Source organism: Phodopus roborovskii, unplaced genomic scaffold, assembly GCF_943737965.1.
Source record: "Phodopus roborovskii unplaced genomic scaffold, PHOROB, whole genome shotgun sequence".
In the NCBI taxonomy this organism is placed as follows: Eukaryota; Metazoa; Chordata; class Mammalia; order Rodentia; family Cricetidae; genus Phodopus; species Phodopus roborovskii.
This window is the reverse complement of record NW_026126636.1, coordinates 14,332,370-14,348,770: the sequence shown is the minus strand read 5'-3', so window position 1 is coordinate 14,348,770 and position 16,401 is coordinate 14,332,370. Positions and strand designations below refer to the sequence as shown.

Below are 16,401 nucleotides of genomic sequence, written 5' to 3'. Positions count from 1 at the left end.
TGCTTGTTCCTGAAGGATTTCTGCAATACTGCTTGAAACCTCCGAAGTGTTGTCACATTTAATTCTGTCACTCTGCCAAATACCACCCACGTGAACTCTCACACTTATGTAAGATTTGTTCTTCTTGGAAATCTAGAGGGCTGTCCACTGCACTTTGCTCGACATTGGCAGGTGGGCTCTTAACAGCCTCCACTGAAGCATATAAGGGCCATTTACATTCAAAACCTGAGTGAGCCAGACATCCCGGGGAGCCTCACTGAAGCCCACAACTGTATTAATATGACTGACAATATTATCTTATATAATAGAGGTCAGATACTGCCTGGCTTGATGACTGTGGATTCTATGTCCTTTGCTCAGAATCTTTTGTTTAAAGATGATGATGTCATCATAGTTACCTATCCTAGATCAGGTAAGGAAAGTGTATGTGTGTGCGGGGTTACTTGAAGTGTTTTGGTGGTTAATCTATTTCTTAGCTACCTTTTTTTATTGATGTGAGTAGATAGATCCTCTGGCTGAGACAGCTTACAAAGGAAAATATTTATTGGGGTTCTTGCTTACAGTTTCTGAGTGCTTGTACATAATCATCATGGTAGAGGTGCACTAATGTCTATGTGGTAGTAACTTAGACCTCACATCTGATTCATAAATGCAGACACAGAGAGAAAGAGACAGAGACAGAGACAGGGAGTCACAGAGACAGACAGACAGACAGAAAGGGCGGCTTGTTTAAGCTTTGAAATCCCAAGGCCATCACCCTTGACATAGTTCCTCTGAAAAGGCCTACATTTCCTCCAACAAGACCACTCTTCTTAATTCTTCCGAAGTAGCTCCACTAGCTGGAGATCATGCATTCAAACACATGAGTCTATGGGGGGGATCCACACCCAAATCAAAAATATCTCTATGTTTTTCCCATGCCCATTGATCCATTTTTCATTTCCACTAAAATGTTCACCAAATATTCAAAATATTCAGTTTCCCAAACACTGTCCTTTGGGGCTCTTAAGAGGCACAAGTAGGGGTGATTGAGTAAAACATTGGTCAAAGTAAGTTGCATATTTGAAACTAACAAAGAATAAAAATAAATAAACAAAACAGGTGCTGGAACCTCAGTCTCTGTCGCCAACACCAGACCACGCAGCTGCTCACCCAACACTGTTAATCAGGCACTAGTGGTCCCAAAAAGTTCAAAGTCCAAGATGGCAACCCTCAAGGACCAGCTGATTGTGAATCTACTTAAGGAAGAACAGCCTCCCCGAACAAGATTGAGGTTGTTGGGGTTGATGCTGTTGGCCTGGTTTTTGCCATCAGTATCCTAATGAAGGACTTAGCAGACAAGCTTGCCCTTGTTGATGTCATGAGAGACAAGCTGAAGGGAGATATGATGGATCTCCAGCATGGCAGCCTTTTCCTCAGAACAGCAAAAATTGTCTTTGGCAAAGACTATAGTGTGACTGCAAACTCAAAGCTGGTGATAATCAGAGCAGGGATGTGGATGTGAGGATTACGGTTATGAGATTGATGAGACTGCAGGAATTGAGGAAGGTTTAGCCAGGATTAAAAGGTGTAATGAATTCATGTGGGAGTCGTAAACCTAACAATGAAGCCAAATAAAACTGCTTCCATCGTCCATCGTTCAACATATGAAATATGTACTTTACTATGATAAGTAGCACAAAATTTGGTTGTTGCCATTGTCCCCAAACCAGGAACACACTGGATGATTGAGATAGTCAGTCTGATTCTCTCCAAAGGGGACCCAACTTGGGTCCAAACTGTCGAAAGCCATACCAGGTGTCTATGGATTGAATATGAACAGTCACAGAAACTACTGATGGACCAGGATGGACCGCGTCTCATGGGTACACATCTTCCCATACAACTGTTTCCCAAGTCTTACTTGACATCCAGTGCTAAGGTGAGTGGATGCTCATTTCTGTGATGAAATATAAAAGGGCTATCTTTCATTAGATAAACTGGCACAATCATGTCCAAAATATGTGGACCTTACACTCACTTTCTTAAGACACACAAGTATGGAAACAATTCAACTTGGCACTGCTTATTAACTTGTGAGTCAACCATTGATATCAAGGAATACTTGTTAACTTAGAAGTTAGAGGAGCAGCCTATGGCAATTGACTTCAGGGGACTGTCCCACCAGGAAACAAAACCCTAATGTGTCAGAGCCAGCCAACCTGTCAAATACTTCCTGAAATGGGTTGTGAGGATTAAGAAAGAAAGAGACAAGCAACAGAAGATAGAATGCAGCAGACTCTCAGATACTGCATCAGATACAAATTTATTTCTCATAGGTCTTCTATACCCAAAACAAGAAGGTGGGCATGGAAAATACATCCTTACCATGGTTCAAGGAGCAAACACATCCTTAATTCTCAGAACATCTAGTAGCTGTGCCTTTGGTTAAACATCCTGCTATTTGGCCAAGAGGAAATGGATTCACTGTGGGCTTGCACACTGTGGGGTACAACTTGTATAGGCAAGGCCCCAAGAGACTTGGCACCACAATGTTTCTTGCTATGCTGTGACTTTTCATGTTTGACACTGTCATTTTTCTCTGATCTCTGCCATGGTGTGAATGAGCCTGGGGATATCCCCACTGCCATTATTGCAGTGTGATCATATCTTGGAAATACCCTTCCTGGTGGGAATGTTTTACTTGTGGATTATTATGAAGGTGATTTCCTCCTAAGCTGTATTGTTTAACTTAAGCAATGGTTTTATACAATAATAGTGTTAGTTTTAATAGAATTTTGATGAGTGAGGGTTCTTAATACATATAGTAAGAATTATGAGAGATTAGTGGAAAAATGAACATAGGTGATGGTAGGATAAAATGTCCCCTCCCTAGCTGATCTGAACAAGGGAGTTCATGGACCCCACTCTGACAGCTGGGAAAACAGTATCAGTTGGGGGGACTGAGCAGCATATGAGGCCTCTGCCATTGGAACAAGTATTTATCCCTGGTTCACAAATGGGCTTTGGGAGCCCATCTCCTAATGAGGGATACTCTCTCAGCCTAGATGCAGGGTGAAGGGCCTAGGTCCTGCCTAAAATGAAATGACAGACTGTGATGATCACCATGGGAGGCCTCAGCCTCCCTGGGTAGTAGGTGGGTGATAGGTGGGCATGGAAAGACAGGAAAGAGAGGGAACTGGGATTGGTATGCAAACATAAGATTTTTCATTTAAATAAAACTTTACTTTTAATGAAATAAAAAAAAAAAAACCACTTCCCCTGTTTTGATAAAGCAGAGGCTGCAGAAGGGTTATACAACCCAGAATGCATGACTTTTTATTGAGGAATCATATAGATTGTGCCTTGGATAATGATTTAAAAATTGATTTCCTGTAGCCCAGCTAGGTTAAATTTTTTTAAATTTGAATGTTAGAAGATGTGTTGACAGTTTTCAGAGTGAGTCATAGCTGAAATAGCTTTGAAGATAACTTAAAGATAGACTATGATGTTTTTGTTAATAGCTTTGAAGTTAAAGACCCAAGAAGACAAAGTTTTAGAAGGGCACATTATTAGAAGAAGCCCATTTATTGTTAACTGGTGTGCCTCTCTTTCTGTCATGGCTTGGTGACCAAAGACAATGATTAATTCCTTGTGTCCATTTCTTCCCTAAACAAAAGCAAAAACAAACACATGTTGATTAGTGGGTATGCACCCTGAGAAATTAAAATAGGGATGACTGATTCTTTTTCATATATAAAAGTATAGATTTGTGATTGTTCTAACATGTCTATTAGATTGCCTAATGAGATAAATAATAAAAGGATAGGTCCTTTCTTTGTCACCACAATATGAAGCCTGGAAGTAGAAGAACTGGCTGAGAAAAATGCTATTTGCTTACTTATGTTAATCTACAACAAGTTAATTGGATACGAATGTGGGTTCTTTTTACTGTATCAAGTGAACTGTTTAACCAAGTAAGGGAAATGGGGAAAATGTGTTTTTTTTAAAGTTCTTTAATTTATTTCTATTAAAACAATACTTTTTTTGCATACCAATCCAAGTTAACCCCTCCCATCCTTCCATCCCATCTATCTTACCCCCACCCCAGCCCCATCCAATCCTCACAAAGTGTGTGAACTCACATTGCGAATCAACAAAGTTTGTCGCATCACTTGAGGCAGGACCAAGTCGTACTCCCCCACAATATCTGGGCTGAGAAAATATCCCTTCTTATCAATGCATTCCTTCCTGTTCTCCCCCCCTTCTCTTCCAGCCTCTCACTTCCCCCAGCCCCCCCCCCATTTACTCAGGAGATCTTGTCTGTTTCCACTTCCCAGGGGAATTCATGTATGTCTCCATTGGGTTCTCCTTGTTACATATATTCTCTGGGGTTGTGGACTGTCGGATAGTTATCCTTTGCTTTATGCCTACTAACATCCAATTATCCATGATGAGTGAGTACATACTGTATCTTTCTGGTTCTGAGTTAGTTTATTCAGGTTGGGGTTTCCTACTTTTTTAAAATTTCATTTTACATATTGATCCCACTTCCCTCTCCCTCCCTCCCTCTCTCTTTCCCTTTCTCCCTCCCTCCCTCACATACACCTCTACCGCCCTCCCCTCCCCGCCCCCCCACTCCACATGTAGGGTGATGTCATCCAGAAGGGGTCATATAATTCTGTCAAGTCATCTGAAGTAGGGATTAGGACTTCTCTCCTGTCTCTAGGTTAAGAGGACATCCATGGGGGATGTGACCACAAGGTCTTTTGAGCACCAGGAATACATCCTGGTTCCACTGACTGAAGTCCCTAAGACTGCTCAGGCCTTCTAGTTGAGACCCATATTCAGGGGGTCTAAGTCAGTTCCATGCTGGATTCCCAACTATCAGTCAGGGGGCCCATTAGCTCCTCCTTATTCAGGTCAGCTGTTTCTATGTGTTTCTGCAGCCTGGTCTTGTCCTCCCTCTCTGCATCTAAATTCTAGTTTGGCTCAGGGTTTAGTTGTGGGTGTTTGCTTCTGTTTCCCACAGGTACTAGATGAGGGCTCCTTCATGGTGGATAAGTTAGTCGTTGATCTCATTATCAGGGAAGGGCATTTATGGTAGCCTTTCCACTGTTGCTCAAATTGTTAGTTGGAGTCAGTCTTGTAGGTCTCTGGATATTTCTTTAGGTTCAGTTTTCTCTTCAGTCCTATAATGGTTCCCTCTTTTATTCTCTCTCTCTCTCTCTCTCTCTCTCTCTCTCTCTCTCTCTCTCTCACGCTCTCTTTCCCTCCCTCCCTTCCTCCCACTCTCTCTCTCTCTATTTTCTGTCTTCTATTCCTCCCCTGACTTAGCCATCCTAGTCCCACGTGCTTTCCTCTCCTCCCCCTCTCTTTCTCCTCGTTCCCTCTCCACTCACTGCCCCCCCACTCCCCATGTGCTCTGGAGAATTGGTCACTTCCCCATTCCGTGAGAGACCTTGATGAATTTCTTAGAATATACCTTGTATCCTAGTTACTCTGGCGGTGTGCATTATAGGCTGGTGATCTTTTGCTCTACGTCTAAAACCCATATATGAGCGAGGACATACCATGTTGCTGTTTTTGTGACTGGGTTACCTAATTCAGGATGGCTTATTCAAGCTCCATCCACTTGCCAGCGAATTTCAAGATTTCATTGTTTTTTCCCACAGAGCTGGTATTCCATTGTGTAGACGTGCCACATTTTCTTTATCCATTCTTCAGTTGAGGGGCATCTAGGTTGCTTCCAGTTTCTTGCTCTTATAAATAATGCTGCTAAGAACATAGCTGAACACATGTCTTTGTTGGATGGATATGCATCAAGTGGGTATATGCCTAAAAGGGGGATTGTCGGGTCCTTTGGTAGACTGATTCCTATTTCCTGAGGAACACCATACTTATCTCCAAAATGACTGTACAAATTTGCATTCCCACCAGCAGTGGAGGAGTGTTCCCCTTTCTCCACATCCTCTCCAGCATAAGTTGTATACTCTCTACAAAAATATGTTTTTTAACTTTATTAATTGCAATCATACACTTGAAAACTAAAATGTAACCACAGTGTAATTTTTGTGCTTCGTGAAAGATATTGGTGAGGCATATAATCTGTAAGGGGAAACATAAAATCAATTAGAAACATGAAGAATGAGAGAGTTAGAAAAAAACCTGAAGAGAAGGAAAACATCTAGAATGAGAGAAAGAAATCTCAAGAAATTCTGTAAAGGAGGAACACAGAAGAATAAAGGAAATGCCAGAGAGTAACCATCCTGTGTGTGTGTGTGTGTGTGTGTGTGTGTGTGTGTGTGAGTGTGTGTGTGTGTGTGTGTGTGTGTGTGTGTCTTTTCCCTCTCTCCCTCAGATGAAATCTTAGTACACTGACTCCATGGATTGGCTTTGAGCCTTGCACTAATGGAGGCTGTTATGAATGGCAGCAGTATACTTCTGGCCTCAAGATTTGGATCAATGGCATGTGTCTTAAGATCTTATTCAAAGGTTTTTGCCTCAAGATACAGATCACTGGTGTGCCTTCCATTTCGGGATTGTAGTTCATTTCAGATACAGCCAAGTTGGCAACCAAGAATAGCCATTACTTACGTGTTTCTAAGGATTCAAAACTCCAGTCTTCATGTTTTGTGCAGCAAAATTTGAAGCACCTGGTTCTCAGACCTCCTAATGCTGAGTCTCTTTAATCCAGTTCCTCATGTTGTGATGACACCCAGATATCAAACTATGTTCATTGCCACTTCACTACTAAGATTTATCTAGGGATATGAAGAATGATATAAATTCTGTGTTCTCTGATTATCTTAGGGGACCCCAGGGTGAGAACTACTGTTTTCACCACTGAAACATTTATGTATCCCTTTAGAATTTCTTACAACATGGAGCCATGCATACTTACAGTGGTTAATTAAACATCTCCAGATGGAAGATCAAGTTAATATTATTTACCTCAGAGTTAACAAAATGGTGGAAGAGAAGGCAACCCTACATTGAGACAATCATAGATGGAAGGAAAAGATTCGGGTCATCATTTGCCCTTCACATGTGTGTTGTGGCTTTTTGTAAATAGTTAAGCAGCTTGGTTTTAGGATATGCAGAAATTTCAATGCTGAAATGAAAACAGACATGTTAATAAACTCAATTTCTGTCTTTTAGGTTATTTATGTCATCAGGAATCCCAAAGATGTTGTCACATCTCTATATCATATATGTAGAGACTATCCTATTATGAAGAATTATAGGACTTTTGAAGAAATTATTCACTCATTTATCCATGGTGACTGTAAGTGGAAACTAACACACCAATTTTATGTCTTAAAATCAAGGCAGAACCAGAGGTCTGTGGTGCAGGTTTAAAACCTAAGTCTATGGGTCACAGTTTAAAATTTATTTAATGTTGGACTAGAAGGATGGTTTACACAAAAGAGCGTGTACTACACTTTCAGAAGTCCAAGGTTGATTCCCAGCATTCATTTCAGGTTCTGCTCTACTGCTTGTAACTCAAGATCCATGGGTCTAGAACCCTCTTCTGTCATCTACAGACACTGAAATCTTATATATGCAAACCCATACACATATACATATGGGTGTAATTTAAAGTAATAGAAACAACTCTTTTATAATTTTAACCAATGTGTTGGGGCTGAAGAGAGATGGCTTGGTGTTTAAGAAAATTGGCTGTATTTCAAGAGGACCAGGTTTAAATTTCCAGCACCAACATGTCAGCTCACAACTGTCTGCAACTCCAATTCCAAAGTACACATCTCCCTCATAGAGACATTTATGCAAGCAACAAAAAAAAATCAATGCTCATTAGTAACATAAATAAATCATTAAGTTTGTTTTTATTTACTCAGTGTGATGTCAAAAATTTTATGACTATCCAGATATATTCTGACTTTTATTTAACACATTTTTTTTTTCAATTCAAATATCAATTCTTCTTTGATATACCATACAGGTATGAGTTATCAGCTATCCTTTATTTTTACATTTTTTAACTGTTTTCAGATATTATATTCATTCATTTGGTGTATATGTTTATGGGGTTACATGATGAGGATGTCTTCTGTACATGATTCTATTACTGGTTTTTGAATAACACACTGTGGGCAGCAGGGCACCAAGATAGGTGGGTCTAGGAGAAGACAAGGATTCTAGGAGATGTAGGCAAAGTGAGTCACCATGTAGGCTACCAGAGGTATAACACCATGCTGGGTATTACTGGGTATGCCACAGCCTTGAGGCAATATATAGATTAAAATAAATGGGATCATAATTAAGAAAGAACTAGCCAATAAGAAGCCCAAGCCAACAGGCAACAGAATTGTCTGAAAACAAGTTGTGAGAATCAGTGCCTCCATTAACTATGTGGCTTTCAGTGATGAAACTTTCATTGAAGGGGCTATGGACACTTGTTTTTCCAGGGGCCTGTTTGCTAAGACTTCTAAACCATATGAACCCACTATGGTATGTTGACTCATGTCTGGCTTCAATGAGACCTCATGAAGAGCATCCAATCTGATAAAAAATCCGGGAACTACCTGGCCTCAAGCAGAAAGTGGTCTTGCCTTTTTGAGTCATACCATAGCAGGCAGTCCCCGGACACCACAACCAAAGTTTCTGATCAGATGCTATGGGCCAATGATAAAATGGCTCATGTATTAATAAAGAGTCTATACCCAACCACTTCAAATAACACTCAGCCACAGCTGGAATTCCCCTGAGCAGTCTTTAAAGGAGCTGCTTTACCCTCTCCTGGAGTCAAAGACGTTTTGTGCAGGCCCCAGATTGCTGGGTTTTTTTGTTTTTTGTTTGTTTGTTTTTTTTTTTTTTTGAGAATAAGGCTGATTTCTGCAACTGCACATCAGGTGTCTTCGGGTCATTTGGAAAGATCCAAGGACCCTACAACATCACCAGACTTTGGGTCATGTGCCTTTAAGCACCGAACCATTTCATCAGTTCTTGGTATTTCCTTCCTGATTACTTATTATCTAATAAATATATGATTGCTAGGTAAAACACTTTTTGCAGGCATTTGGATTCTATCCAGCTGTTTTTAGACGCTTTTTTTTTTTGTTGAAAATTCTAAGAGTCAGGCTGAAACATGGTTCAGTGTTAAAGCACAATTTCTATTTTTTAGAGGAAACATGATCAGTTCCCAAGACCCATAAGATGGCTTACAACCATCTATAATTCCAAAATCACATTGTTAAGCTTCCTGTCCAGCTCTGTACCCACCTCAGTGTCCTCAAAGTAACACATGGATGCTTTATTAGTTATAATCGTGTTGGACACTGTCTAGGGCTTCTTATTGGCTAGCTCTGTCTTAATTACAAACCCTATTTTTAAAAATCAGTCTATGTATTGTCATGATGCTATGGCTTACCCAGTAATGCCAAGCAGGGTATTACTTCTCCAGCAGCCTACATGGTGACTCACTCTGCCTACATCTCCCAGAATCCTGCTGAACCTACCTATCTTGCTGCCCTATTTCCCACAGTGTTTTATTCTTCAACCAATAATACAAACATATGCACAGAAGACATCCCTATCATTCCTCATTTCGGGCAAAAAAAAAAAAAAAAAAGAAAGAAAGAAAAAAGAAAATTCTAACACAGTAAAATTGTGTCTGTGTGTGTGTGTGTAGTAAAAGAGGTATAAAGTAAGAACTATAGTAACAGCATTTAGTCCATTAACATTTAGCACAATTTAAAGACAATATTATGTCATCTATCCTTTCTTTGTGAGTCTAAACTCTTAAATGTAACTTGTCATTTATCATAACTAAGGAAAACCATAACCAAAACTATCTGTCTTCAATTCCTTCAAACTCCACAGAAGGATAATATATAATCTCTAGAAATGTCAGGGAAGTTTTACACTCGTACTTCCTGTCTACTCTAATGTTTTTATTTTCCTTCTCAGGTCTTTGATGAGGTTGAAGACTTGACAGTCATAGTAATATCCTCTCTTATTTTAGACAGACAAGATTTAGAATTTCCGGATTAGGACTGTTACCAGAGTAATCTCTGTCATGCCTTTACACTGATACTGCACATTTATGCAAAACATGTAGTATATACCTATTGCAGAATGTTGCTCTTGCTGATAGCACGTTTTAATTAGTGTATGTTTGCCTTTCCTTTTCCTGGAGTATAATTGACATTGGGTATCATTGTATACAGTTATTGCATCAGGCTTAAACCTTCTTCTTTAATCTAATAGGGGAATTGTGGGCATTGGGCTCTTGACCTGAAACGGCAGCCACACCCCTTTGGGTGTGGATTCGGGAAATAGAAACGGAAAAGGAGGGGCTTGGGGCGTGGCTTTCCTTTGTGCATTCTTTCTGTTGGTTTAGCAGATCTGATAGGAAAACAAGGAAATGCTGAGGCAGGTCTTTTATTTTTCTGTGTAATTGTTCCCCAAAATACCCACATTTATTGGTCTAGTGATATAATTACATCCCTGACTTCAGTTCCAAGAGATTCTAAGCCCTTTTCTTGTCTGTGGGAACATACATACATACATACCAGCAAACATTCACATGCATGAAATAAAGTTAAAAAGTCTTTTAAAAACTGTAGATAGGAAGCATGTATAGGTTTTTTTTATCTACAGAAAATGAATGTGAGCTATCTTAGCCAATGTCATAATTGTATTGTGGACCACTAGAGGGGCAACTTGACATCCATTACTTTCCTCAAAGTAAATAGTAATTTATAATCCAGATTAGAATAAATATTCATGAGGTACTAAGTTTAGTACTCACTTCCTTTTTCACCCTATCTACACAGTGGTTTATGGATCTTGGTTTGATCACATCCTTGGATGGTTGACAAGAAGAGACACAGAGAACTTCCTACTAATGTCCTATGAGGAGCTACACAGGGTAATTCCCCTTTCCTGGCCTTACTACATTCCTCCTATTTTTCTACCTTTGTTTCTTTCCTTTCTAATTCTCTAGGGGAAAACAATCAATTAAGGCAGCAGGTGACTGTTAGAGTGAGCATCCCCTGTCTACTTGACACACCTGGAGGAGGGACTACTGATGGAGAAAAATGCCTGTACTGCATGTCTATGAAAGCATTTTCTTGATTAACGATTAATATAGGTAGCTGAGCCACACTGGCCCAAGCTTCATAGGCAGGTGGGCTTGGGTTGTTGTGAAAAGTTAGCTGAAAACACTGAGCTGACCTTCTGGAACCCAGTTGGAGAGGGGGGATAATAAGAAAATGGGGACAAGACCAGGGTACAGAAATCCACAGAGACAGCTGACCTGAACAAGGGGGAGCTAATGAACCCCTAGACTGAGAGCTGAGAATCCAGCATAGAACCAACTCAGACCCTCTGAACAAGAATCTCAGTTAGAAGGCCTAGAAAGTCTATGGGACCTCTGACAGTGGAACCAGGATGTATCCCTGGTGCATGAAAGGACTTTGGGGCACATTCCCCAAGGAAGGATACTCCCTTAACCTAGAGGCAGGGTGTTAAATAAAATAAAAAAGTTAGCTGAGAAAGTCATAGGGAACTAGTTAGTAAGTAGTATCCCTTGGTGGTCTCTGCTTCGGTTCCTCCTTCAAGGTGATTCCCTGGCTTCACACCAGAATGCTCAAACCCCATAGGTGGATGAACCCCCTACTCCCCCAGGTTGTTATTGTTCATGATTTTTATCATGGCAATAGAAAACCAAACTCACACAGGGACAGTGTATAAACAACAACCTTTCATTGTCTTCATGACCTCAACAATTTCTAACCCAGGCTGTAACTCACTCTTCTCCTAAAACTGCAAAAACAGTGGCTTTCCACCAGCACAACACATGATAAACGTTAGAATACTGAATGTCAAAGGATGTGTTTCCGCTGCCTGGTGTCCAATGTCTAGCAATACAGAAATTTCACAGGAAGAGTTGGCAAGGCTAACTTTTCTGTCTGAGGAGGTATAGGGGAAAATGCACTCACAGTCTCTTGTTGATTTCCTTCTTTAGTCCCCTCTTTCTTGATTTTCTTTCTTTATTGTCTTTCTCTATACTCTCGAGTTTTTTTCAAAGCTTTTAGACCCCAACAGCATCTTCTTGGCAATACAGTGGTCAAACAGTGGCATTCCTGTTCAAGTTCATGAATATCGATAAAAACATGTTATTCATCTCCATCACACGATTAAACATTTTATTTATTATAGGTTAAAAACAAATTTTTCCAAGAACACACGTGAACTCATATCCAAGCAACCTGAAACGGATAAACTGCTGGGCAAGCAAGGTGCTCTTTGCAGGGTTTTCAATGGCATGCCACATCATGCAGTTATAAGGGGCCAAGTTCTTTATATACTTACCTTGAGAATTAATCCTGTAGGAATCCTAAAAGAATAGCAAACCTTAAATGAAAGTGATCAGCTAGCACATCACCTTCGGTCATCAGCCAAACTTAGCACGGAAGATTATCAGCCAGTAGTAGTTGGGTTTGCTTCATTCTTGTTCTCTGACCTTAAATGTTTCACTTTAACGATGTGCCTTTATACAATTTTCGCCTAACTTTGCTGTTCTCAAAGACATGTTTCACCTGTAAGGCACTCTGAGAGCTGTGAACACGTGTCCCAACATTAAGGTTAAGAGAATTTAAAGTAGCTTGGGTACTGGGGCTCAATCATTTGCCTTAACTTGAGCTATAATCCATGGAGCTCCTTAGGTGAAACTCACAGATGATGGCTGTGGGAAGTATCCTGGTATTTACATTTATTCTCCAAAGCTCTGAATTTACTATCATTTCTATTATCAAATTAGGCAGTACAGCTTAGGGAGATGTCATCTTCTTGACAGTTCATAGGTAAACATGCCACATAGAATAGGATTTTTTCAAGAGATAAGCACACTATATTACGGGCAGCAGAGATCTCCCCATTCCACTCTCATCATGCTCGATACCAGAGAAAGGGAACTTCAGCAAACATTTAAAGGCGCAGCAGAAGCAAAAGGCCTCCCGGAGTGTGCAGTCCTATGGCCTCGGCCAAACGAGATTGGCTCATCAGAGGATTCCCTTCTGTTGGGCTGATAACTGCACCTTCAATTGCAACTCACCGCTCCTCTGGTGTGGCCAACAGCAATGTGTGGTTGATAAGTGTTAGACAGGTCTTACTAAAGACATGTGCTTCATATAAATGTTCCTCCAGTTCTGGTATAAGAATCTGTTGGCATTTCTTCAGGATAGTAGCCTTGCACATGTTCGAGTTTCAAGCTCGGTGTCGTTAGTGCATGGAAGTTGCACATCCCAACACCCTGATCACATCAGCACATTTGATGTGGCACCTTGCTTGATACCTTCAATCTTGGGCAAATGGACAATCAAAGGGACTACTGAATTGAAAAGTTAGGAGCGGGACATTTTATATAGAGTTCCAGAGAATGTACCAGCCTCAAGTCCTAATTCTGAACTAAGTTCTGGCCAATCTGCATCTCACCACTATAAGCTATATATTAAATGTAGCAATTCCAAAGATCTGAAGAATAGGGGATTTCATATAACTCTCTTTTTCAAATGCACTTCTATTGGCTGACATAATCCAGTGACCACTGAGATTCCTATTATGTTTTGTGGTATACAGTGTTTTAGAAATCATATGTTTGTTCACCACCTCCAAATTTCAAACCAATTTACACCGATGTGGATTCATGAGCCTTGGCTTTCCAATAAAATTTGCCAATGAAAAGTTGGCAATGAAGGGTAACGATGATCATGATAGGGAGGACTAGGAAATATTACATGTATTCTCATATGAAATCCAGATTAGCAGTGTGTTGGGCACTCTGGGAAAAGGTAAAGATGGACTGTTCAGTTGAGGGTAAGGACCCCTATGGAGGGTTGAGACTGACAGCAAAGAATGTTAGATGATGAGGTGAATGTGTGCTCAGTACAATGATAGATATGTATAATGCATGACTTGAAATTAGCCCAGCAGATCAGAGGATTAGCTGCTCTTCTAGAGGACCTGAGTTTTGTTCCCAAACACATGCCACTTAGCAGAAATCTGCCTGTAAGAATTCCTTCAGGGCTATCTGATTCCTTTCTTTTGGCATCCTTGGACACACACACACACACAGACACACACACACACACACACACACACACACACATACACACACACACTAAACTTTTTCTGCAATCTGGGGCTGGCAGTCAGACTTAAGGAATAGGTTTTCTTTACACAATTCCTTTATCATTTACAATATAAGACATAATATGAGAATTGATGAAGGTGGGGCTGGAACAATGGCAAAGTGATTAAGTGTACATTCTGCCCTCTCTGAGGACTTGGCTTCAATGCCTTGCACCCATTTGTGGCTCACAGCCAACTCTTATTGCAACGCAAAAGGATCCATTGCCATTTTCTGGCCCAGATGGTACTGCATGTACATGCTATACATGTTACACAGTATATATTCATCATCAAATTATATCCTACATCATATAACATATTATTACATATTAATATAGCATATAATTAAGGAATTATACAAATTTACAGTATAAATTTATAAATATACTACATGCTTATCTATTAGTATATATTATATATAAAATGAATAATGTACCATGTTCAACATACATTATTATGTCACACAACAGGGAAGTATTCGCCTTGATGAAAACTCAAGGGCTCTGTCAGCATCAGTGTTAGTTTCTACTCTCTTGATCATTCTCTTCCACCCACAGGATCTCAGAGGCAGCATTCAAAAAGTGTGCCGATTTTTGGGCAAATATCTGACTCCAGAACAACTTGATTCTGCTATGCAAAATGCATCCTTTTCGGTCATGAAGGATAATAGGATGTCCAACCACGTGTTGCTAAGAATTCCAAAACATGATACTGACTCCAATATACCATTTCTGAGAAACGGTGAGTCAAGGTAGAGCATAAAAGTTGTATTGTAGTAATGGGTAGGTTTTCAATGTTTGTATAAAGCATGAGGCATGAAAATGGGGACGTGCTTGGAAGGGAGCAACATGTTCTATCATATTCTTTCAGAAGAGTCACCCACCAAGCTGTTATTGAGAATCTTAGAACCATGGTTAAGCTTAGGAGGAATGAGAGGTACCTGTGCGCTGTGGCTCTGGGCATGCAATGGATAAGTCCTGTCTATACACTTAGCCCATTCAGTGTCAGTGACATTCTCCTAGTCTGTAAGAAAACTGAAGTAGAGTCACGGTAACAAGACTTTATAATTCAGTGTTTTGTGGGATTACAACAGATGACACGTACAAACATCCATGTGTCTATATGATGGATAGAATGACATTCGTTCATAATAGAATCTGTTGACACATGTAGTAACTTGGATGGCTTCCACTGACTTTATGCTGAGTGACAAAAGTCAACAACATAAATCTATACATAACCTATGTATGTAAAATTCATAAAATGAAAATATACTTACAGATGTAGATTATGTTTTGTTTATGTTTGTGGATCCAGGCTGATGGGGCTTAATGGTTCATTTTGACTAAACTAGTAGTACTATGAGGAGGAGTTTGTAGCTGTGGACTACCTACATATTTCAGTGGAAATGGACAATGAAAAAAATCCCACATGGAGAAAAATGATGTGGAACACATCCATTCTTCTAGGGTAGATTTTATTTTCTGATCACAGCACTGTGTAAATCTTCTCTTACCTTGATACAATCTATGTTGGAAAAATCGTTTAAAGACACACACTTTTGGTGCCAAGTCAAATAACTGTTACTCTCTCATGTGGTTTTCCCCACTGGTGGGTGATGGGATGGAGTTTCACTTTCGAAAACGTCCTCAGTTTTCCCTCAAAGGTTCTAGACTAGGGTTCTCCAGGTGACATTTCTGGTGCTCACAGCTGCCACACTGAAATCATCTCAAGTCCTGTCCCAAGTGTGATAATGGAGTTTGACAACTGAGAGTTGGCATAGAGCAGAAAGTTCTAGGATGTCTTATATTCTTCTGGATGCCAACTGGATTGGTGAGATGAGAGTGTGACAAGCTTGGCTGCACACGTGTGATTTTGCTCATTTTCCTGGTGCTTTTCCTTCTGTGTTTGACAGGCCTTTGTGGGGACTGGAAGAATCACTTCACTGTGGCTCAAAGTGAGGCCTTTGACAAAGTCTATCGGGAGAAGATGTCGAGCCTGGATCCTGGTCTCTTCCCATGGTCAGAAGACTGTTGATTCCCCTCCATCCTAGACAGGATTTCTCAGTGAAGCACTGGTTGTCCTGGAAATCACTGTGTAGACAGGCTGGCATTGAACTCAGAGATCTGCCTGTCTCTGCCTCCTGAGTGCAGGGACTGAATACATGCACCATCACTGCAATGCTGTCTCAATGGATTACTCTAAGCTTTGTAAGAACTGTTATTGTTAGCTACTCATACTTATAAACAAATCTAGACGTGA

The 16,401-nt window shown here is 40.3% G+C and overlaps 1 protein-coding gene across 1 annotated transcript; it reads left to right on the top strand.

Annotated features, from left to right (window-relative positions):
- The first annotated feature begins 279 nt into the window (after positions 1-279).
- LOC127238564 (sulfotransferase 2A1-like) lies at positions 280-16,401 on the top strand. The gene is made up of 6 exons (XM_051207183.1): positions 280-412; positions 1,713-1,921; positions 7,141-7,267; positions 10,782-10,876; positions 14,697-14,880; positions 16,055-16,401. Exons 1-6 carry the CDS (start codon positions 280-282, stop codon positions 16,174-16,176), a joined length of 870 nt encoding a protein of 289 aa, XP_051063140.1. The 3' UTR covers positions 16,177-16,401.